Raw genomic sequence first — 24,332 nt, 5'->3', positions numbered from 1 at the left:
AACTATACCTACTCATCCGTTTCTTCTGGGTGCTAGTAGGCGTAAGACAAAGTACGATTTTCTCTGTCTAAACTGATTAAACGCAATTCGCAATTAAGCAAATATGAAGCCCAACCACACTTAGTGTAAGGCCTGAGAGGACGCTCGAAGCGGAGCGTTCGGCGGGGCGTGCAGCGTGGCGTCGGGCTCACAAGAGTCACAAGTGATTTGAGCAGCGTCAGGCGTGGCGTGGCTCACTCCGTTATTTCGTCGCGTCGCTACAAGTACATGCGGCCCACACCAATTTTGGTGTCTAGCTATAGTATAGTTGCCGCGCGCCGCTATGGAACGGACGCCTGCCCGCGCTTTTGCGCCACCTAGCGGTCATATTTGTCGTAATAAACGCGTTTTGTTAGAGAGTGAATCTTCTGTACCTAGTACCTACTATTATTTATTCAGTGGCAGCGTGCACTAAGGCCGCTCCTGTACGTTTGCATGCAAGCCGCACGACCCGTCCCGCTGCACGCCCAACTCGAGCGGCCGTTCAGGCCTTACACTTAACTACCTGTATCGACCTTAGGTACTAAATTATGTTCCAGAAATGTATCTAGTCGTATTGTTGGTTGGCCTGACCTTGGCAGCAGAGGATGACCAGCAATACTGCGGGGGGCGCTACGCACACCTGTGTCTAGGGAAGGGACAGCATGTGGCCTGCCAGTTCCCAGTGGTGAGATAACAGTAGATATTATACAGATATGTATCTAGTAATATTGTTGGTCGGCCTGACCTTGGCAGCAGACGACGAGCAGCAATACTGCGGGGGGCGCTACGCACACCTGTGTCTAGGGAAGGGACAGCATGTGGCCTGCCAGTTCCCAGTGGTGAGATAACAGTAGATATTATACAGATATGTATCTAGTAATATTGTTGGTCGGCCTGACCTTGGCAGCAGACGACGAGCAGCAATACTGCGGGGGGCGCTACGCGCACCTGTGTCTAGGGAAGGGGCAGCATGTGGCATGCCAGTTCCCAGTGTTAAGATAACAGCAGATATTATACAGAAATGTATCTAGTAATATAGTTGGTTGGCCTGACCTTGGCAGCAGAGGACGAGCTGCAATACTGCGGGGGGCGCTACGCACACCTGTGTCTAGGGAAGGGGCAGAAATTCTGATTCTGGCCTCGCTTACAAAGTTTTCTCATTTAACTACAATACATGAAATGATAATACTTAGAAATTTAACTAATACCTGCGCTAAATTATTTTTTACAGGCCGGTTCGGGGCCTAACTGTCAAAACTACTCGAAGATTCGTTTCACCGCTGAACTTAGAAATGTTATCACTAATTTCATAAACAAGTAAGTTACATTAGTTAGTTTGCCATTAATACCCACAGATCTGCAAGTTGCGAAAAGTTTCAATAAAGTTGGAATTGTACTCGAAACAAAGGAAGCTTTCATTTTGAAAATGTAAATTTTTTCCTATACTTAGGTACCTATAAAATTAAGAGAATTTTCCGAAATGTTTCCAAGTGGAAATTTCGGAATTTTAGAAACTTTCCGACGACACATCAGTAGCCATTAATCACAAATTTAATACTACTAACCCACGATTACTTTACCAAAAGTTATCTTAGGATGTCATAGGTGTGAGTCAAGTTATCAAAACGGCGCCTCATAGTAGTCATAGCTCTATTCTATGTAGATAATAGATATCAGTTTTAGTTTCTAACAACCTAATTTACTATTCCTCGACGAGAGGTGTAGGTACGTGTTTTTTTGTGCAGAGCATGCATGGAAGAAGAGGAAGCAACAAAACACATACTCCTAGACTGCAAACAGGTAGAAACATACAGGAACAAATACCTAGGAACTCCGAGCACACTAAAAGAGGCAGTCAGCAACCTGAAAACACTGCTAGGTTTCATGGAGGAGCTGGGGTGGTTAGAGTAGCGCCACCTCGTTTCACGCAAAATAGGCACAATGGTTGTCGATTTGCGGAAAATGCCCAGAAACACTAACTAACTAACGTGTTTTTTGCTACAAAGAGCTACTCCAAATAGGCGAATAATTATTTCAGACGACGGCAGAGGATAGCGGCGGGCCATGAGAGAGTTCGAGGAGGCAAACACATTCCGACGCCGCAGGTTATGATGTTTGTTGTGAGTAAAATAAACTTAAATCCCTAATACTAATAGATCAGGCATACTATCGTATTGCCGACTTTATGAGTGCGCCGGTGAGTAATTGACCCAGCAGCGCCTGAAAACAGAATAAGAGAAAAATCACGGTTAATCATACCCTCGTAAGACCCAGGGCAATTTTGGCGCTTTTGAATTTGGAACTTTCTATTATTTCTATATGAGTTCAAAACTCGAATTTAATTTGGTCTTGTGTCTTAAAGGTGACGTATCCATGTATTTAGGTCCGTTTGGTACCTATATCTCGAACACATTGCGTATGTCACTCGTGTATATATTATATATCTGACGATCCCGACTATCGGGTCGTCCGGCCTGGGAACGAAATAATAAAATACCCGATAGTCGGGTTTTCGGCACTGAATGTGTTAATGGTCAATTGCAATTAACGTTCAGGCAAACTGTTAACAAATTATGAAGTTTTTACCTATTTATTTTAGGAATGGGACGCCGAGTTGGCGAGACTTGCTCAGAGATTGGCTGACCAATGCTACTTTGTTCATGACGAGTGCAGAGCGACAGGTAGGCAGTATACTTCCCACAAAAAAAGTATGTAGGCATTACTTACTTATAAGCAGGGGCGGCTGGTAGCTATGTATTATGGGTGTTCACTCACAATAAAAAACAAAAACTAAACCTACACATTCAATTAACCGTCGCAAAGTACCTAGATGTCGGTTTCCGTCCACCCGGTCATTGAACTCTCTCATAGATTTTCGGTATTACGAATATCTGGACGACCGATAGACGCCAACTGCAGTTCATTTTACAAATGGATATGTTTTTATTTCAATTTTATGAAAAGATGTGCTAAATTGTTAATAACACACCTATTTCGCTCCAAACAAACTCACCGCACAGCCGTCGCTCGCGCCCGCGCCAAACACAAAACATATACTTAGATAACACGAAAAACAAAATAAGCTAGTTACTTTTATCACATTCACACAACACAACCACGGTGTTTTTGCATATTGATCTGATTTATAAAATATATAAGTTTTTGTTTTTGACTAACATTGCTACGAAAGTTCAAGGTCGTCCATAATTTAACTCGAGTCGATTTTGTAAACTTTTTCACATTCTCACGTTAAATTCATTAATTTTTAAACACCTCACAACAAACAGATTATGTGCTTTAACTGTTTAAACTCTTGTTTCATTATTTAGAATGAAAAAAAGCCAAAATTGCATTCCCGCACATAATTTAAAATTGACTAAGGTCTGTTTAGTTAGAAACACGTGACAACATCAACATGGCGCGCGGGATGCGCGCGCAAGGTCAACCGGGCTCGGAGCGCCGCACCGATTTTGCCTCTTCCCTCATAGAAAATCTTTCGTTTCACGTGCGGACCTGGCCGCGTAGCCAACGTGCCAATCGCTTACGCTCCGTAGCGATCGAAACGCAACTGTCACTGTCGCACTAATATGGAAGAGCGATAGAGATACATAAAGCGATTCGATGGCGAAGCGATAGCGATTGTCACCTTGGCTAGGCCGCCAGACGTGGACGTGGTGAAACTTCTCTTTCGCTCTTATTGAATTTCCTATTGATCGAATGTACTAAATCTTTTTCCATAGGAGCGCAATCCAAAGCGCTCCGCTTCGCCCGTTATTTTGATTTCTATGAAATTATAGGAGTACGCCGTGTAGGTAGTGGTGAGCTGTCTATAAACTTATAATGAATAAAGGTTATTATTTAATTGGTATTGAGTTTTTTACGATCGATCTTAAATAGTAATATATTAAATAGGTACCATATTTCATTTTGATTATATATGGGAGTATTGGGAGTGCACCGCACAAGCGCTCCTTAAGGCGCGCCGCGGCTGCTTATAAGGGCCGGTACAGACGGACTGCAACCCGACTGTAAATTGTATCGGCCCTAAGAATATAGAGGCTACGTATTTTTCAAATCGCTGACATGTAGGTATATAACCCTTTTGCCGGAGAAATAGGTTGTTGTTGTTGTTATCGGTTGTCTAGCATATGTTCATCTTCCTGTTTATAGTTCGGTACCCCTACGCCGGTCAATCCGTAGGCGAAGTGCGATGGCGACATCTCAGCGACAACTACGAACTGAGCGCTCAGCGCGCCATTCGACGCGTGTTCGACGCCTGGTGGGGCGAGCGGCGGCGGGTGGAACCGCATCAACTAGTGAAGCCTTTCAGAATTAGCAGCAAGTAAGTGACATCATCTTCAGACAGTTACTCGACAGCTACACTAGAAGTGCGATGGCGACATCTCAGCGACAACTACGAACTGAGCGCTCAGCGCGCCATTCGACGCGTGTTCGACGCCTGGTGGGGCGAGCGGCGGCGGGTAGAACCGCATCAACTAGTGAAGCCTTTCAGAATTCGCAGCAAGTAAGTGACATCATCTTCAGACAGTTACTCGACAGCTACACTAGAAGTGCGATAGCGACTCAGCGACAACTACGAACTGAGCGCTCAGCGCGCCATTCGACGCGTGTTCGACGCCTGGTGGGGCGAGCGGCGGCGGGTGGAACCGCATCAACTAGTGAAGCCTTTCAGAATTCGCAGCAAGTAAGTGACATCATCTTCAGACAGTTACTCGACAGCTACACTAGAAGTGCGATAGCGACATCTCAGCGACAACTACGAACTGAGCGCTCAGCGCGCCATTCGACGCGTGTTCGACGCCTGATGAGTTCGTAGTCGACATCTAACGTCAAGTGGAACTATCAGTAGCGCTACTTGACACCAGATGGCATAAGTTTCGCTACTGATGAAAAATTTACTACTAAAACAATTTAAGTACCTACAACTAATATTATAAGCAAAAGGAGTTTAAAATATAGTTCCGGTTAATCCGGTTATAATATTAGCTAAAAAATTTCGAGCATTAGAGTTTTTGTTTGCCGTTACATCTATTGTTAACTAGCAGAACTGATAATGTCCGCTACTTGACGTTAGATGTCGATGTGGACTAATATGAAATAACTCGTGTTTTTGAAAGAAAACTGGTGTATGGAGTTAGCACTCTTTCTTTACTTATATTTCTCTATGGTTAAGATAGACTTAATACATACAAAAAATGTAAAAATAAACCTGTTTTCTTGTTGACCGAAGCGTAGCGAAGGTCTACGTTTTGACTCGGGCATTTTGCTTTTGTATGTCCGGATGTTCTCCTCTACAGGTCACAATTCTCAACCGATTCTTGTGAAATTTTGTGACCAGATTCTATGAGTAAATAATTTTTTTTTGTCGATCCAGTTTTTGGAAATTTTCAAAAATGGAGGAGTTGTGATACCTCGCGCTTAAACAAATAGTCGTATCGATATCATAACAGTATTTTCTTTTTGAGACATATTTACATAGTACGAGGGGCGTTCAATAAAAAGTGAGAATGAGTATGTTATATACAACTTTTATTAAATGTTATTTTATTTTTCGACATAGTCACCTTTTAGCATAATACACTTAGTATATCTTTTTTCTAAACTTAAAATTCCATTTCTAAAAAAGGTTTCATCTTGAGTACTTGAAAAATCTTGTATTGCAGCGACTACCGCGTCGTCGTCTTCAAATTTCTTGCCTCTTAGGTATTCCTTCAATCTCGGAAATAGGTAGAAATCACTAGGGGAGAGGTCTGGTGAATACGGAGGATGCTTAAGGATATCGAACCCAGCATCACGTATTGCAGCCATTGCAACGGCGGACTTGTGTGCTCGTGCATTGTCCTGATGGAACAACACAATTTTCGAGAGTTTACCTCGCCGTTTTTCACAGATCTAATTGCGCAATGTTGCTATTTGTTTGGCATATAAAGAGCCCGTAATAGTGGCTCCATGCTAGAGATACTCAATCATTACGACCCCTTTACCATCCCAAAAAACAGAGCCCATGACCTTACCGGCAGATGGGCCCACCTTGAATTTCTTCGGAGTTGGAGATGATGGCCTTTTCCATGTCATAGACTGCAGTTTCGTTTCAGGGTCGTAATGATGGAGCCATGTTTCGTCCATTGTTATAAATCGCGCCAAAAAAAGTTCCCGGTCTTGCTGTATCAGGTCCAAAGCTTCTTGACAAATCTCGACTCTAGTTTGTTTTTGCGTGTCAGTAAGCATTCTGGGTACCCAACGCGCTGATACCTTTTTCATACCCAAGGGTTCATGTAAAATATTATGCACGCTCCCCGTTGAAATCTTTACATTTTCAGCAATAAAACGAACCGTGACACGACGATCCGCCAAAACTAAGTTTTCAACTTTTTTCACAATTTCTTCAGTTACTGCTGTAGTAGGGCGTCCGGAGCGGGGGTGATCCATGGTCGATGTTCTTTCACGTCTAAATTCGGCGCACCAACGTGCGACTGTCGAATACGGAGGAGCATTAGACCTTAAAGTGTCCCGTAAATCTAAATTGACTTGGTCCATAGAAAAAAATTTCAAACACAAGTATTTGATAACGGCGCGCAGTTCAATTTTCTCCATTTTCGCTAACGTACTCAATAGCATCGCAAAGAAATCGCCGTATTTTTTTTTAAACAAAGAACAGTTAGTTTTTTTTTTCATGGCAATCAGCTAGGTAGATTAGCTTTGTCGGCCAGTATTTACTTTCCTAATATTTAAAGAGTTTGCATCTCATTCTCATTATATATTGAACGCCCCTCGTAAATGGCAAAAAATGCAGAAAAATTGTATTGCTGGTTTAGGCGGTATTTAGATATTTAGTTTGTACTCGAGAATGAGTAGCCGAATTTCGTCAGCTTACCTAAGAACTATCATGGCGTATTTTATAAACAATCGCTTTTTTTTGTTTGCACACAGAAAGTCTGGGTTCGATCCCCAATAAGACATAACTTTTTGTATTTTTTTTTTCACTTAAACTTCGTATTCTTTTTTATAAATTAAAATCTTTGTATTGTTGATTGATCAAACCGCTGTGTGGCGCTGTCATCGTGCACGGTCCCAATAAGCTATGCTCGCGAGGTCTACAGCTCACAGAGCCACTAGTATAAAATCCCTTCTTTCTCCAGAGGCCTAACCTGGGGCCACTTCAGCCAGCTCGCAATATGGTCGCTCCGCGCGGTCGGTTGCGGCGCCGTCCGCCACGGCGAGGACTACCCCCGCCTGCTGCTAGTCTGTGACTTCTCTCACACGAACATGCTTGGGGAGAAGACCATTCATTCGGGGGAAATGGGGCCGTGCCCGGAGCATACCAGGAGGAAAACGAGGTCTAACTACCCCCTGCTGTGTGCTCCGGTTAGTACCATTGTGTATTTACCTTAGGTAATCATTAGGTAATCATTAGCGCAATGACCCTATATATATATATATATATATATAGGGTCATTGCGCTAGTTTTCGTCCATGCTCTAGTTTTCGTTCACTTGACCGATTAGCAAATTAATATATTTTGTTTTTAATTAGCTACTTTCGATATATATTTTTATGTAGGTACCTATAGATAGATATTGTTTAGACATTAAGGATTGCAATAAGTCCATGTGCAGTAATGTAGCTGGACGAAAACGAACGCACCTACCCTAGTTGGTCAAGCAAATCTTGTCAGTAGAAAAAGGCGGCAAATTTGAAAAATCGCGGGTTAGCAACACTACGTTTGAAATGTTCGAAAATCGCGTGTCATTTATATCTTATCTGTGGAACTGTTTTGTTTACAATTCATCGTTGTTCGATGTACATTGCTGCTTTTTGTTCGTTTCCTAGGGATACCATACTTTAGTTTGCTTTACATTGCTGACTGACATATCCATCTTGACAGACTAGTCATTATGATTATAAATATAATAATCAATATCACCTACAGCTAGGTCACACATTTTAGGTACTAGTGTTTCTGAACTTTTATTTCTTTTCTCTTCAAGTATCTATATGTGTTACACAAACCACTTACCTATTGTTGCATTCACATGGTGACAAACAGCCAACGTGCCTACCTCCTAGTACAGGACGCGTTTACAAGCGTCTGCTAGACGGTCGCCGACAATCCTCAGGCGGCGCAACCTGGCGGTAAGCCAAGCCAAGGTGACAATCGCTTGCGCTTCGCCATCGAATCGCTTTGTGTCTCTCCGTCTTAGTGTCACTGTCACCTTAATATGGAAGAGTGAGATGCTAAGCGATTCGATGGCGAAGCGCAAGCGATTGTCACCTTGGCTAGGCCGCCTGGTATGTGGGTCGTCGTGAAGGCCGCCTGAGTTTCTGGCTAGACGGTTGGCCGACCACAGTGTGCTCACAACTCGCGGACGGACACGGATTGCAAGCGGGCAAAATGTCCCCAAACCTATCGAAATTTCAAAAAGTTGGCGCGGCATTGTGCATTGGTACAGTCACCTGCAATAATATCTTACACAACGAAGGCCGCAAAAATATGTGACACGCTCTTATGGCTCTACAAATAAGATAGTGTCAGATATTTTTGCGGCCTTCGTTGTGTAAGATATTATTGCAGGTGACTGTACTTATAAAGTAGAATTGACATAAGAAAAGAAAAAAAGAAAAGATTATCGATGAAACGCTGGCTTATAAGTATTAAAACGGCATTTGCCGAGTTATTTAAACCTAATGAATGTGGAAATGTGGACTTCGATGACATTCATGTCTTTCTCAAAATAAAGAGGAAAGTATTTGGTGAATTATTAGAAATGGTGTGACCTCTTAACCCTCGGATCACTAAACAAGATACTAAGATGAAACCTGCTGTATCGCTACACTTAGATATTTAGCCACGGGAAGGGATTACAGAGACCTTAGATACAGTGCAATAGTTTCACGTCAACTGCGGTCGAAAATTATTCCAGAAACTTGTCGGGCAATCTACAAGGTATTAAGAAAAACAATTAGGGTAAGTTACAAATTATTTAATATTGTAAATGTATATAACATGATCAAGACAAAGCTAGGTATTTACCTACGTAGTAATTTATATATGTTAACCACCGATATTTTTTTAAATACTTCATTAGCTGTGGTTTACCGCTCAATGGTATTGTATTCTTTGAGTAAACTAGTTCAAAAGATTTACACTATAACTGGAGATGCCATGTCTGTAACTTTCTATACAAAACAGTCTGCCGATTTTTGCGGGGGAGGGGCACGTCAAATGTATAAACGTCAGTCCATACAATGAGTATGACCATTGGGCGAGATTTTCGACAGAGGGGTCAGCTCTTAAAGGTGACTCCGGTTATTAAATGCTCTAAGGATCTTATGGTTCAGGCACATGTAGGGTAGGCGATTGTGTGTAAGGATGTGAAACTTGGATATGACTAAGGGAATATACAGACAGGTGAAAGTGATGCGGGATTAGGGTTTTGCATTTGGGTTGGGGTTGCGACTGGACGCAAAGAAGTGTGTAGCTGATATGCGACGTAGTTGCTACTGTGTTTTGTGAGGGATGAAAGGATGTCGAGAGATTAGAAATAAGGAGTAGAAACAACAAAATTCTTCCATAAAAGTGTACAACTTTTAAAAAGGTCTTAGCTATTCAGATAAGCTCTCAAATGGATTCCGTCATTTAAAAACACAGCCATGTTCCTCAATACAAATCCTCTCCCTAAGTACTTCATAAAATCCCCTTTCTCGGCCGAAGTTTCCCAGTCACCTCACTCGTCATTCAACGTTTCCTACAATCCATTATCTCAGCCCCAGACGCACCATCGTGTATTTAATAAATACGACTCTGGCAAATTTATTTTATACTTCATGAGTTTTTCATAAAACGATGTAATTTTTATAATTCTTCCATCCGACATGCTGCCGTTTGATGGATCAAACGTACGTGTATGTACACACTGGAGTGTGTACATACATAAACTCATAGTACTTAAAGTGTTTTTGTAGTTATTATATAATTTGTGTAGTATAAGGTAGGGTATAGTGGGTCAGTCGGAAGGACTTTATCAATCTAGCGGTCAAACTTCTCGGTTGGTGGTTATTTAATATTACTTTTTTTTTGTTTCAGGAAGGATACCGAAACGAAACTAGTGCAAAAAGGAAAAATCAGAAAGATCGTAAAGCCCTTGAGACACAGCAACAGAAATTGATAACTACTGCGCCGACCTTAATAGAAAATAAAAAGGACACGAACGCATTTCAACAGCAACAGAAATTGCTAACTACAGCGGCGACCTTATTATTAGTAAATAAAAAGGACACGAACGCATTTCTAATGTACGTAGGCGAAACATTAGCACGAATCTCATCTGATCAGCGAGATGTAGCCAAAAAGCTTATTTCTGATGTTCTTTATCTCGCCAGAAGAAATAAATTAACCTCTGATTCTAAAATAGAAGCTAAACGTCGCCATGTTCCTCACTGCTATTCGCCCCATGTCATAAAATCTCCTTTCTCGGCCAAAGTTACCCAGTCACCTCGTCACTCGTCAGTCAATGGTTCTTTCAATCAATTATTTCAGCCCCGGACGCACCATCGTATTATAGTATATGTTCCACAAACTACTCAACGAGCTTCTTCACCTATAGTATATTCACATACTCGCATCCACACCCAACCTCCGCCTCCCTCGCCATCCTTTCATTCCACGCCTATCACCTACTCACCTCTTCACATGGCATCACCCCCGACCCAAACGCAAATTCCTCCTACATCCTTTGAATCATCCGAAAACACATTAACAACTACAGCGTCTATCAGTTACACACTTCGCGTCCAGCCGCCGACTTCAACCGGAAAGCAAAACCCTAATCCCGCATCACTTTCACCAGTCACATATTCTTCCATTCATAACCAGGTTTCACATCCTTACACACAAGCACCTCTACATGTGCCTAAACCCCAAAATAATTCATCAACTTCCGCCTCTTCTGACATGGATGACTATGTTGTAAATGTCCATGACGATACGGTCATATACTCGGATCTGGCTAATGAAGGAGAGGAAAATCAGCGAAAAAGGGAGTCACCGTTTATGCGGTAGTGTTCACAGTTCTTAATAAAAATATATATAATATTATTATTATCCCAAAGAGTGTGTTTACAATATAAGACTTGAAAATCTTGCAATGTAACAAATAGTCTTATGCAAAGTTGTACCTACTTAAAACATATATAAACGAGTGTCAGTGTTTAGTTTTAGTTAGTTATGTATTAAAAAATCGATGCTTAAGTTATAAAATTGTGTGAAAGCCAGATAAAATACCTTGTCTATGCAGATAACTTGACTATATACAGCCGTCAAGGAGGCCAGTGGTTAATACCAAACTCAAAATAGCACCTTTTAAAACAAATAGGAGTCACTGACCTATCCCAGTAAATGGAGGCAGAGTGTGTGAACGTGAACTGTGTTTGTGTGTGTAAAGGGGTAATATGACAGAATCTGAAAATGTTCCCCCCTAGCTTTTAAAACAATATCGGTGGTTGGTACCTAATAAAAAAAATATTCGCATAATCATGTTAAAAATACATTTACAATACCTAATAATTAATTTGTAACTTACCCTAATTGTTTTTCCTTAATACCTTGTAGATCGGCCGACAAGTTTCTCGAATAATGTCCGACCGCAGTTGACGTGAAACTATTGCACTGTATATAAGGTAGGGGACCTTACAGGGACCTTATTACAGGGGTAATCCCTTCTCGTGGCTAAAAATCTAAATGTAGCGATAAGCCGTTCTTCAGCAGACACAGCAGGTCTCGTAATTGTATCATGCTTAGTGATCAGACGTCACATAATTTCTAATAATTAATTAAAAAACTTTCATCTCCATTTTGAGAAAGTTATGAATGTCATTGTAGTCCAGCAAATTCGTTAAGTTTAAATGACTCTGCAAATAAACAAGCAAACGTTTCATCCATACCCTTTTTTTATTGTCTTATGTCAGTTGCACTTAATAAGTAGGTACATAGGTACTATTGCAACGCCAACTTTTTGAAATTTCGATAGGCTTGGGGCCATTTTGCGCGCTTGCAATCCGTGTCCGTCCGCGAGTTGTGAGCACACTGTGGTCGGCCAACCGTCTAGCCAGAAACTCAGGCGGCCTTCACGACAACCCACAGACCAAGGTCGCGCCGCCTGAGTCTTGTCGGCGACCCACTGTGGGCTGAAATTCGACTCTTATTAACATAGAAACCGGTTTTTTCGACACTTTTCATGCAAAATAATCTGAAATTAATATGTTAGCGCTTAGCGTTTTGACAATGATGGGCAAAAACTACTTTAAAAAATATGTAGATTTAAAATAACAACTTTGGTTTTTATGTCAATAAGAGCCAAATTTTAGCCCACAGTTCGACCGTTAAACAGACGCTTTTATAAGTAGGTACCAGGTATCTATCAATATTTTCTAATATTGGAGACCTTTTAAATATCCAAATTTAATGTTTAGGTACTTTACCTACTTATATCAAGTAGGCATATTACAATGCGCTTATGAACGTCAAATAAAGCTACACCGGCTCCAACCCTACACCTCAGCCTAGAGAAGATTTAAATCCCCCCTCAGTTGGAGGGGGTTATCCCAATATGGGACTGGCAACAAACACATTTACTTGGCTCATATAACTTTTTGGTCTTCCCCTCCCTCTCCTTCCATTTATTTTCCCCCCTTTCGTCGGGGGTCAAAGAATGCCAAATCACATTTATATTGGTCCCAAGGTGAAAGAACAAATCAAGAACTCGCGAGTGGTCGATGAGGAGGTGCCGGACGAGTCCGATTATGACGACGAGGAAGGCAACTCCGAAGTTTTGAAGGAGAATTTGAAGAAACTCGGCGCGGTGGTCACTGCGAAGCCGAAACGGTACAGGGAAGACGAATGGTTCGTGTTTCTGTACACATTTTACAAGCTTTGTTTTATCTTGCCCTGTCAGCTTAGAGCATTTAATAACCAGGGTCGCCTTTAAGAGCTTACCCCTCTGCCGAAAACCTTGCACAATAGGGTATTTGACTACTAGTCAAATCAGTTTCTTTTTTGGAACTGTCAATACGATTTTGCTACTATGGAATTTATATGAAACACTACCTATAGCATGTTCAGTTGCGTTACGATCAAATTACCTACTCTTTATAGTTTGATACGGGTTTTAAAATAGAAATTGTGTCTAAAAATAACTGCTGTCTACGTTTCTCTATTAATCTTCTGGTGCGTTATTTCATGTATTATGTAAAATAATTTATTTTAAATACAGTGAAATACCCCATTGTGCAAACTTTTGTAAGGACTGACGTTTATCCATACATTTGACGTGCCCTTATTATACGTATTATTATATACTTTCTTCTTTTGATTTTTCCGAAAAGGGAAAACAGATTAGAATCGACCGAAAAAACGGATGTCGGATACACAGACATCGAAGAAACATCTACAGCCAAGAGGTGGACCACGGGAGCATATCTGGATGAACACGAAATCATGAACGATGATGATGCTGATTATACTACTTTACAAGGTAATTTAATACCTTTAAACGAGCAATTTTTGTATATACAGGGTGTTTGGTACATCGTTTGCCAAATTAAAATGGCAGATAGATTGTATAATTTGCTATCTTCACACGCCTAGAAAAAAATGCGCACATTTTTTCTTCCCAGCTCTACGCCAGTTTTTCGTAAATTTCAAATTGTTACGTGCAGAGCAAGAAATGTTATACGATTTTTAATCAAATTCGGCAACAAAAAGTTGTGTGTGTAACTGTGTATGTTGTGTAGGTATAGAGTTTATAAAAAAAAGATAAGATATAATAGAGTTTTAAATTAAAACTAGAGCTGGACGGAAACTAGCACTATGACCCTATGTAAAATTTTCAGCAACTAAAGTGCCACACAAGAAGCAGAGAGGTAAAATGAAACCGATTGTCATAACTACCCCAGCAACTGGGAGGAAAGTTATTACAGACGACGAAGAAAGGAGTCTCGCCGAGAAGAGTGAAAAAGTTAACCGGTAAGTAAAAAAAAAACGGCCAGGTCGAGTCGGATTCGCGCACGAAGGGTTCCGTTCCGTACCATTACGCAAAAAACGGCAAAAAAATCACGTATCTTATTCTGTTTTTAGTATTTGTTGTTATAGCGGCAACAGAAATACATCACCTGTGAAAATTTCAACTGTACTGCCGGCCTAGCCAAACTGACAATCACTATCGCTTCGACAACGAAAGCTTTGTGTCTCTCTATCACTCTTCCATATTAGTGCGACAGTGACAGTTGCGTTTCGATCGCTACGGAGCCTAAGCGATTGGCACGTTGGCTACGCGGCCTGTATATCACGAACCGTGATAGCTAATAGTATCACGGTTCATGAGATACAGCCGTGACAGACAGACAGTGGACAGTGGAGTCTTAGTAATAGCGTACCGTTTTTACCCTTTGGGTACGGAACCCTAAAAAACGGGTTGGCTATAATAATCAAAAGATCTGAAGTACCTATGGACGATTTACTATTTCTATCGCACGCGCATAATATATGTTTGGTTTCCCGCTCACACAGTGGCATTGACAGCAATAATTATATATATAGGTACGCGTGTGCGATAAAAATAGAAACAGACTGGCCGCGTAGCCAACATGCCCATCGCTTTCGCTCCGTAGCGATCGAAACGCAACTATCACTGTCGCACTAATATGAAAGAGTGATAGAGAGACACAAAGCGTTTCGTTATCGAAGCGATAGCGATTGTCACCTTGGCTAGACCGGCAGGTCAGATGTACAAACATTTTCGTGGTTGGCGTTCTTACTTTAGATAATGACATATGGAGCAGGGATGTTGCGGATGCCGATTTTTTGACATCCGCGGATGCGGATTTTTAAAGGCTCACATCCGCGGATGCGGATGTCAAGATAGACGCATAAAAAACGTCAAATATTACATTTTAGTAATTTTTATTTCAAAAAACCGGCCAAATGCGAGTCGGACTCGCGTTCCAAGGGTTCCGTACATTAAGTCCCACTCACGCTTGACTACTCATTTCTAATAGGTTTTTTGGTTAATGACTAAATTACCTAGCAGTCTAGCACTTACGCCGATGCTATAAAGACGTTCCTGTACCGACCTGTTCCACATCCGCATCCGCATTAAACTCCGCATCGATTTTATGCGGATGCGGATGTTGAAAATAATGCAGAAGTTCCGCGGTTGCGGATGCGGATGCGGATATTCGGAACATCCTTGATATGGAGCTGATCTGATAAAACAATGCAAATTAATTGTGTGTGGAGTTGTTAGAATTGTCTTGATTATTAGTTGCCTGTGGCAAGAAAAGTACAGTCAGCGATAAAAGCTTGTGCCAGAACCGATTTTTTTGCCAAAAACTTATATTTGTATGATTTTCTTTGACAGTTTCTCCGGATTTAAGATTGACGATGTCCGTGAGAGATTACCAGAGGAAATAGATGTCGAAAGCAGGTAGGTAGCTGCACGGCTACCACGAGTTGGTATTTAACATTTACGTTGGCATCTGCGTGAACTCGATCGCATTCCCTCTCTATCGCACCAATACATCAGTGCGTGCGAGATAGACCTAGGTAGGTACTTACAATTAAGATTGATGAGAACCAAAAACAAGCTAGGTATAATTATGTATTTAGATATATTGAACACTTGAAACTCTCGCGTTTTGTACACATAATAATGTCATTAACGGGTCTAACGCAATTAAATTTGATTATTTTATCTTTTTTCCGACGTTTCAGTTAGGTTAGACTATTAGCTGTGGTTTCAGCTAGGTTGGACTATAGCTGTGGTTTCAGCTAGGTTGGACTAACGTCGAATAAAGTGATCACGGTTTTTTAGAGCTATGTCAAATCGCGCAGCGCTCCGAATTACGTAAAATTGACATATCCAATAAACGTTGAGTCGTAGCTCCATTGAGTAGTAACGGAATCGGAGGTCTACCTACGATGGTCTATCTTTACAGGCCTATACGTTACGCATGTGTGCGTGTTTGCTTAGGTACCTACGTCGAAATCTATACTCTTTGTCAGTTACATTTGAATTTAGACCGCGTTAGACCCGTTATAGACAAATATCATTAATTATAATTACCTAGACATGTTTAATCCGATATAATGTATATTTCAGCGACGAACAAGACAACGATGTGCCTGAAACGCTAATCTTGGCACATACTACCTCCCCATACATCATGGACCCCAAGCTCCGGAGTCCGAAACGGGAACGATTTAATAATCGAATCGGCTTCACTACTACGACTGCAAAGGTATTATTATTATTCTTGGGGCGTTTTGGGCCTTTGAATGCCACGTCGACCAAGTAGAGATTTTTTACGGCCCTTTAAATTTCACTACTAACGCCCGTTGAATCCAGGAAATTCCAGATTCTTTGGGCCGTAATACTTTGTACCTCATAGGGTTGCAATACGTGTCGCCCTAGGTAGGTACTTTAGAAAATGTGGATAACAGTCTCCTCTGATTCCTGGCAGAACCTCCATAATGTCGCATCTTGTTTCTTTCCGATTTGAAACATGATATTGTGTTTGTTCAACTTACTGCAAAGGTAAACATGTGGCCGATTGCATAATAACTTGTAACTAATAATACAGGGTGGCTTGGAGGTATACAACTTTTTTGCCGCCATTTTGTTTGGGCGGCAAACTTGACAGTTGTTGCAAAATATTCGAGACACAATCAACATTGAGATAACGCAGGAAATGTGATCAAAAACGCGATGTAAAGGGTTCACATCTGCTATCCTGCTAGAGGTGGACATTTGTCTGATATTATTTTCCATATTTAATTGCCGGCCCTAAATACTACCTATATTTAACAAGAAATACTTAATTTTTTTATATCTCACAGAATAAAATTACAAAAACTAATTTTTATACTGTTATTTGACCACCCTGTATTATGGCTCCTTTACACGATGGGCCATCATACTGGCCCACTAAGATGGGCCAGTGTGTAGAGAGGGTAGTGTCGGTTGGCTTATGGCGCGGCGGGATAGTGATGGAATGGCCACGGTTTTTCGTCCGCACAGCAAAGGTACCACCAGCGATGGTGCGTACGCATCTGGTGGCCCATTCCATAAAGCTTGCTCTCAGCCATCGCATGGCCATCTTGCTGGTCCAGCACTGGGCCATCGTGTAGAGGAGCCATAACCATCGCATGGCCATCTCGCTGGTCCGTCGTGTAGAAAAGGCGTGGCTCACCCCGTTATTTCGTCGCGTCGCAGATACATGTGCCCACCACCAATTTTGGTATCTAGCCATATATAGTAATTGCCGCGCACCGCTACGGCACAGGTTACGGGACGGACGTCGCACGCCTGCTCGCGCTTGCGCCACCTTGCGGTCTGGCGGTCTGTCGAAATAGATAGATAGATAAAATCTTTATTCAACCACAACTTACATGTTTTGTGACACAATAAATAATAACAAGAGACCAAAAGAAAGTTGACAAGAGACAAAAAGAAGAAGGCAACATACAATTTGACACATTAGTGTCAAATGCTATTAAGCAGTAATAGCAATTTACATATTTATTTTACATAAGTAGAGGGTCATGTGTTGTGGTAAAGAATAGGCGCTGACTCAGAATAGATACTGCGGAGACCGCAGCGCTGATCTTCCGTCAGAACCTTAAATAAACCTTTAATAAATAGAGTTTTGATAGAGGAGCCTTCTGTATTTGATTATACCTAGTACTATTATTTATTCTGTGGCGGAAGTCTCTTTCCAATTTCTTTGATTAGTTCGTATTTTTGTTAGGCCGACAGTACGAAGACAAAAAATTGTACATTCATTATTAAATATTAAGACATAAATATTAGAAATTAATTAGGTACCTTTTTTCTAGGTTATTCTAAACGCCGATGTGCTACACAATTCTAGACAACGATGGAAACCCGAGAGGGAACGCCCTACCAGGTACATATGTTCACTTTTAAATAACTAAAATAAATGTGACGTTATCTATGAAAAGGGACCTTATTGTCGATGGCGGTTACGCCATTATTAACGATGCTCCGGTATAAATACAATGCCGCACGACGCTGTGCGGCGTAAGCGCCATCGACAATAAGGTCCCTTTTCATAGATAATGCCCCAAATAGTCATTTACTGCCGCAAAAAACAGCAATGGACAAAGAAAAATAACGCACAATAACGTTTACGTAACAACATTTTTCTTTTGACTAGCGACCCGCCCCAGCTTCGCACGGGTTGACAATAGTTATATGTACAACAAGAGATCAAAGTTTGACATTTCTTCGAGTGCTTATTTTGAGTCCCGTGCAAGCGAAAGATTCTATACTAGATTCACGACCGTAGCGAGTGAATCTAATTTAGAATCTTGAGCGTAGTAATGGACTCAAAAGCGCACGAGATGTAAATAACTTTGATCTCGTGTAATTCACAAAACTTTTCACCTCAGCAGTGAGAACATATTAGAGAACCCGAAAAATGTATTCCTTCTTCATCAATTACCTCTATTCACTCATGTTTTCTTAAGATATACCAACAATTAAGTTTTCACCTCAACCGCTCGAACAAGGGTACTTTGCTACTTAAAAACAGTGAGCAAAATCGCATTTTGCTCATTTTGTCTCACTCAGTGAGCAAAATGCGATTTTGCTCACTGTTTTTAAGTAGCAAAGTACCCTTGTTCGAGCTGCAGAGGTGAAAATTATATTTAAATTGAAAGTTTTTGTAGACCCGGAGCAGCGGCATTACTTCGACCCACCCAACATGGGGCTAATGTTGCTGCGGATGAGAGGCACGAACCAGTTATACCCCCTAGAGTAAGTACACAGGTACAGGACCTACCCCTAAACATTCTGTATCATTAGTGGACCTAGCATTACTCCAACCCGCCCAACACGGCGCTAATGTGTTGCTGCGGATGAGAGGCACGAACCAGTTATACCCCCTAGAGTAAGTACACAGGTACAGGACTTACCTCTAAACATTCTATATCATCAGTAGACCTGGCATTACTCCGACCCACCCAACATGGGGCTAATGTTGCTGCGGGTGAGAGGCACGAACCAGTTATACCCCCTAGAGTAAGTACACAGGTACAGGACCTACCCCTAAACATTCTGTATCATTAGTAGACCTAGCATTACTCCAACCCGCCCAACACGGCGCTAATGTGTTGCTGCGGATGAGAGGCACGAACCAGTTATACCCCCTAGAGTAAGTACACAGGTACAGGACTTACCTCTAAACATTCTATATCATCAGTAGACCTGGCATTACTCCGACCCACCCAACATGGGGCTAATGTTGCTGCGGATGAGAGGCACGAACCAGTTATACCCCCTAGAGTAAGTACACAGGTACATGACCTACCCCTAAACATTCTGTATCATTAGTAGACCTAGCATTACTCCAACCCGCCCAACACGGCGCTAATGTGTTGCTGCGGATGAGAGGCACGAACCAGTTATACCCCCTAGAGTAAGTACACAGGTACACACAGAGCAAGTACACTTACCTCTAAACATTCTATATCATCAGTAGACCTGGCATTACTCCGACCCACCCAACATGGGGCTAATGTTGCTGCGGATGAGAGGCACGAACCAGTTATACCCCCTAGAGTAAGTACACAGGTACATGACCTACCCCTAAACATTCTGTATCATTAGTAGACCTGGCACAATATTCGCCCCCTTGTGGATGACAGGTACGAAACACCAATAAATACCCCTTAGAGTAAGTACACAGGTACAGCCGGTGCAGGACATACTCCTAAACATTCTGTATCATTACTAGACCTGGCATCACTCTGACTCACACAATATTCGCCCCCTTGTGGGTGAGAGGCACGAACCACCTATAGGTACCCCCTAGAGTAAGTACACCGGTACAGGACTTACCCCTTCAACATTAGTAGACCTGGATGCAACATGCTATACGTTTACGTTTCGTAGCGAATGAAACACAACTGTATTGACGCACTAATATCGAAGAGTGATACTTAGACACAAAGTGTTTCGTTATCGTAGCGTAAACAAAACATAAAGACAAGTCACGTCAATATAATTTTGAACACCTCGCCCGCTTAGCAACTATTGCTGCAGGTTGTACAGAACACCCTGAACATGCTGCATAATTTGTAAATTATGCATTCTGTACCACTGTTAATTTGACAATCTCTACTAATAGACAGTGGTTTTTTTTCTAATTTTACAAGCTTTTATTTACTTTCACCTGTCCCGTTGTCTGTAATCAAATCTTGCAAGTTAAATTTGACCCACTTCCCGGTTTCCGATGAAGCTGAAAATTTGCATACGTGTGTAAGTCGGGTGACAATGCAATATAATGGTATCATGGAGCTGATCTGATGATGGAGACAGGAGGTAGTCATAGGAACTCTGTGATAAAACAACGGAACCTAAATGTGTTTCGGGTTTTTAGAATTGTCTCGATGAGTATTGGTTGTCTGTGGAAAAAAAGTACAGTCAGCGATAAAATCTTGTATCGAAAATGAAATTTTTGCCAAAAACTTATTTCTCTTTGGTATTTCTAAGCATTGTGGTAATTTATCCATACAGATATCATTTAAAATGGACGACGATGATGTGGAGCAGCTTCAAGCCGACACAGGATTCCAACCTTCATGGAAGACGAGCGACACGAAATCGCCGCGAAAAGAAAACAGGGCTCCGTCTGATTAACCTTTTGACCAAAGCGGGCGCGGCTACAGCCCATCCTTCGTGCACGACAAGGTTCAGAGGGGCTACCGCGAAAATCGAAATTCGCAAATTGCGGGGATCTTTCTATTTTACTCTAATGAAGGCGTAATTAGAGTGACAGAGAAAAATGCCCGCAATTTGCGAACTTCGATTTTCGCCGTTATAGCCCAGGGCGTCCGCAAACTCGCGCGTATGCACGGAGCGGGCGAGTGGGTTAATGAAATATAGTATGTATGTAATGAGCGGGCGCGTGCGGCGGATTTTACCTACAATGGGGTTGGCAACTGTCAAAAGTTTGCATAGATGGCGCCATCACAGCTTGCCCCTTTTTCTAAGAGATTTGGCTTAAAGGGCTCGCATCTAAAGCATTAAAAAACAAAAATTTGACACATGTTAAGGCCCCTGTACACAATGGGCCACCGCCGGCCACTCCAAGGGACGCAGCCATGCGGTAGAATGAGATAGCAATATCACTTGCTCCCTCTAACACATAAATGCGTCCCTTGGAGTGGCCGGCGTTGGCCCATCGTGTAGAGGAGCCATAAGAGATTTGGCTTAAAGGGCTCGCATCCAGGGCATTAAAAAAAATTGACTCAATTCTTGGAATTGACAGGGCAAGCTATGATGGCGCCATCTGCTGAATACTTCGACCGATGAACCCCATTTGACCCGCGCGCACCCGCTCCGCACCAACTAGCGGACTTCGCACACGATATGCGTGTCGTTCAGAGGCCAAATAAAACTGTTTATTTGACGGAATTGTTGGTGTTTCTATGGCGATTTAGTCTTATTTAGATAGTCTATAATAACATTAATAACTATGTAAACTATTCTCACCCCGAGGTGACGGAAGGGAACGAAGTCATGAGACCGCTTCCTATATATCTGAATTTCATACAAATTATAGAAAATATTTTTACACAATTTAATGTAGGTATATGTTAACCACAGCTGTGCTGATTTGGAAATTGTATGGAATATATTTTTTGCTACGAACTTCTATTACTTTTAATTATCAAAATATGAAAAAAAAACAAAACGAAAGGGGCATGGGGAATAGCTATGGTTAAACGACCTTTAAACGAGCAATTATACTTGTATAGGTATTTATATATTTCGGGGATCTCGGAAACGGCTCTAACGATTTCGATGAAATTTACTATTATGGGGGTTTACGGGGGCGAAAAATCAATCTAGCTAGTCTTAAAAATATGAGTGCATACAACTTACTCGAAAATATATAAGTACCATTACTCTTAATTTGATGTTACTTTAAGTTAATTGATATTGTGACTAGTATGTAAGCGCTTTGGTACCTATGACACTAATGCTTATATATGCCGAAATAAATGAAATGAAATGAAATAACAGCTATGGGACATAATTTTGAGTATGATGAGTGCACCTATATTTTTACACTTACCTACTGCACTCCAGGGCTATAACCGCGAAAATCGAATTTCGCAAATTGCGGGCATTTTTCTCTGTCACTCTAATTACGCCTGCACTGGAGTAAAAGAGAAAGATCCCCGCAATTTGCGAATTTCGGTTTTGGCGGTAGCCCCTCAGAGTAGGTACGCCCTCCTGGGCTATAACCGCGAAAATCGAAGGTCGCAAATTGCGGGCATCTCTCTCTGTCTAATTACGCCTTCTTTGGAGTACTTAACCTTTTGGACGCCAATGACCGATATATCCGCACCGTAGGTTCAACGCCAAAGACCGATTAATCGGTCACAGACCAACATCGACCTACGTGCATATGTATACATAAAGTTCAACTTCAGTTTTGACACTTCAATGGTGTGGCGTCTGAGTGACAGCTTTTGTGTTAGACACGGCGTGGAAAAGGTTAAATGAGAAAGATCCCCGCAATTTGCCAATTTCCGTTTTCGCGGTAGCCCCCCAGACTGCAGGATCTTCACTCATCCTGAGTGCCCGAGTCATCGGAGTCTGGCGGCTTTCGTTTCTCCAATGATTTATAGAATGAGTCATTCATTAAATCAATCACAGATACGATATCATTTGTTTTCATTTATCATCAAATGTTAAACTAGGTATACCTACTGGGTGCTACTGGTGACTAAGTTAATTAGGTGACAATAAATACTCGGGAATTAAAATGACTCATTTATTGCCGTCTAAAAAACATTGATATGGTTTTTACTGGTTACCCACGCTTTTTGACTCGATATACCTAATCGTAAAATATTTCGACACAAATAAATTACCTACACGAAAAAGAAAAAAAAATCGGGACTTATGCTGAAGACTCTTAATGGTGATGATCCCATACTGGCTGTTATGTAACGTGTGACGTGTACAGTCAATTGAAACAAAGTGCCAAAAATATGTACCTACCTACACACTATCTTAATACATGTGCAATAAGATCGTGTATACATATTTTTGGCACAGTGTCTATGTCTTAGACGGGATCTACTTAGTCATTTTCTAAATCTTGACAGCAACCATCACCGCAAATATATTTCCAGCACCAGACACAAAGAATACATCGCACCAAATCTGAGCAAAAACCCAGACAGAGACAGCACATAGTCAGGACATTTATAAGTATATAACAATTTCATTTCAATAGATTTAAAACTACAACAGCATCAATACTTTAATAAAATACAAAACAAACAGTTCTCATTTGAACAACAAGTTTGAACACAACCAAAAACAACAATCAATAAATACGACGTTTCACTTGAACAACAATTGTAAGTAAGTACTTACTAAGTACTACTTAGTTCAATCCCAATCGACATCGCCTCCACAGCAGTCACCTAACCCACCTTCACAGCAGGCCTCACAACACTCATTTCCGCACATGTGGCAACACCACATAATGCACCACACACATGTAATAATTTGTATACATCTGCAGAAACATTGCATGCATCCCATTTTACCTATTGCAACAATTATTTACACAGTTCACTAAAGTAATTTTTGTCAAATCAATCAAAGAGTCCGTTTATTTTCTCACTGATCGACAGTACTGTAAGTTCAGTCTTCACAAAAATCACCACCACACATAAATTTGAGTTCAACACCATACTGATAGTTTACGTTTTGAACTATCAAAGTCCGTTTACTTTGATAAATTTAATCGTAATCCTCGCATTTTCCACGATAGGGAATACAGTCTTCATCCTTAATTCTACATCCGCAGAATATGTTAAAAAGTTGAATCCAAACCCAACCACAGAGTACCGTTCGAAGGCAGCCGCAACAGCCTCCCCAAGTTGCTTCAAATCCTTTAAAATCACCACAAAAATTAGTGAAATAGTTTCCCATTGTCAATCACAAGAGTGTGTCAGTTTCGTTTTTGTTATTAGCATGAACCAACATGATGATCATGATATTTTACTGGTAAATAATTTTGTATAAATAGTAAAAAAATTGATTGAAAAATCTTGAAAGATGATATGACGTATTTTCGCGAAGCTGTCAGGAAAAAAGAACATAAGATTAGTTTATGGAATATCGTAACAGTATTTATTCTTGAACTGAATAAGTTTGGATCCATGGTCTATAATAGAGGACCGT

At 41.2% G+C, this 24,332-nt stretch overlaps 1 protein-coding gene across 1 annotated transcript; it reads left to right on the top strand.

Moving 5' to 3' along the window:
• Positions 1 to 662: 662 nt before the first annotated feature.
• Positions 663 to 20,759, top strand: LOC134657743 (uncharacterized). The gene is made up of 12 exons (XM_063513306.1): positions 663 to 860; positions 1,253 to 1,338; positions 2,060 to 2,141; positions 2,621 to 2,702; positions 4,192 to 4,363; positions 7,182 to 7,407; positions 12,780 to 12,940; positions 13,423 to 13,571; positions 13,930 to 14,062; positions 15,456 to 15,521; positions 16,197 to 16,335; positions 20,637 to 20,759. The coding sequence occupies exons 1-12, from the start codon at positions 735 to 737 to the stop codon at positions 20,757 to 20,759; spliced, it is 1,545 nt and encodes a 514-aa protein (XP_063369376.1). The 5' UTR covers positions 663 to 734.
• Positions 20,760 to 24,332: the final 3,573 nt, after the last annotated feature.

The sequence above is a fragment of the Cydia amplana genome, chromosome 20, assembly GCF_948474715.1.
Source record: "Cydia amplana chromosome 20, ilCydAmpl1.1, whole genome shotgun sequence".
NCBI lineage: Eukaryota > Metazoa > Arthropoda > Insecta > Lepidoptera > Tortricidae > Cydia > Cydia amplana.
This window is presented reverse-complemented; position numbering and strand designations above follow the sequence as displayed.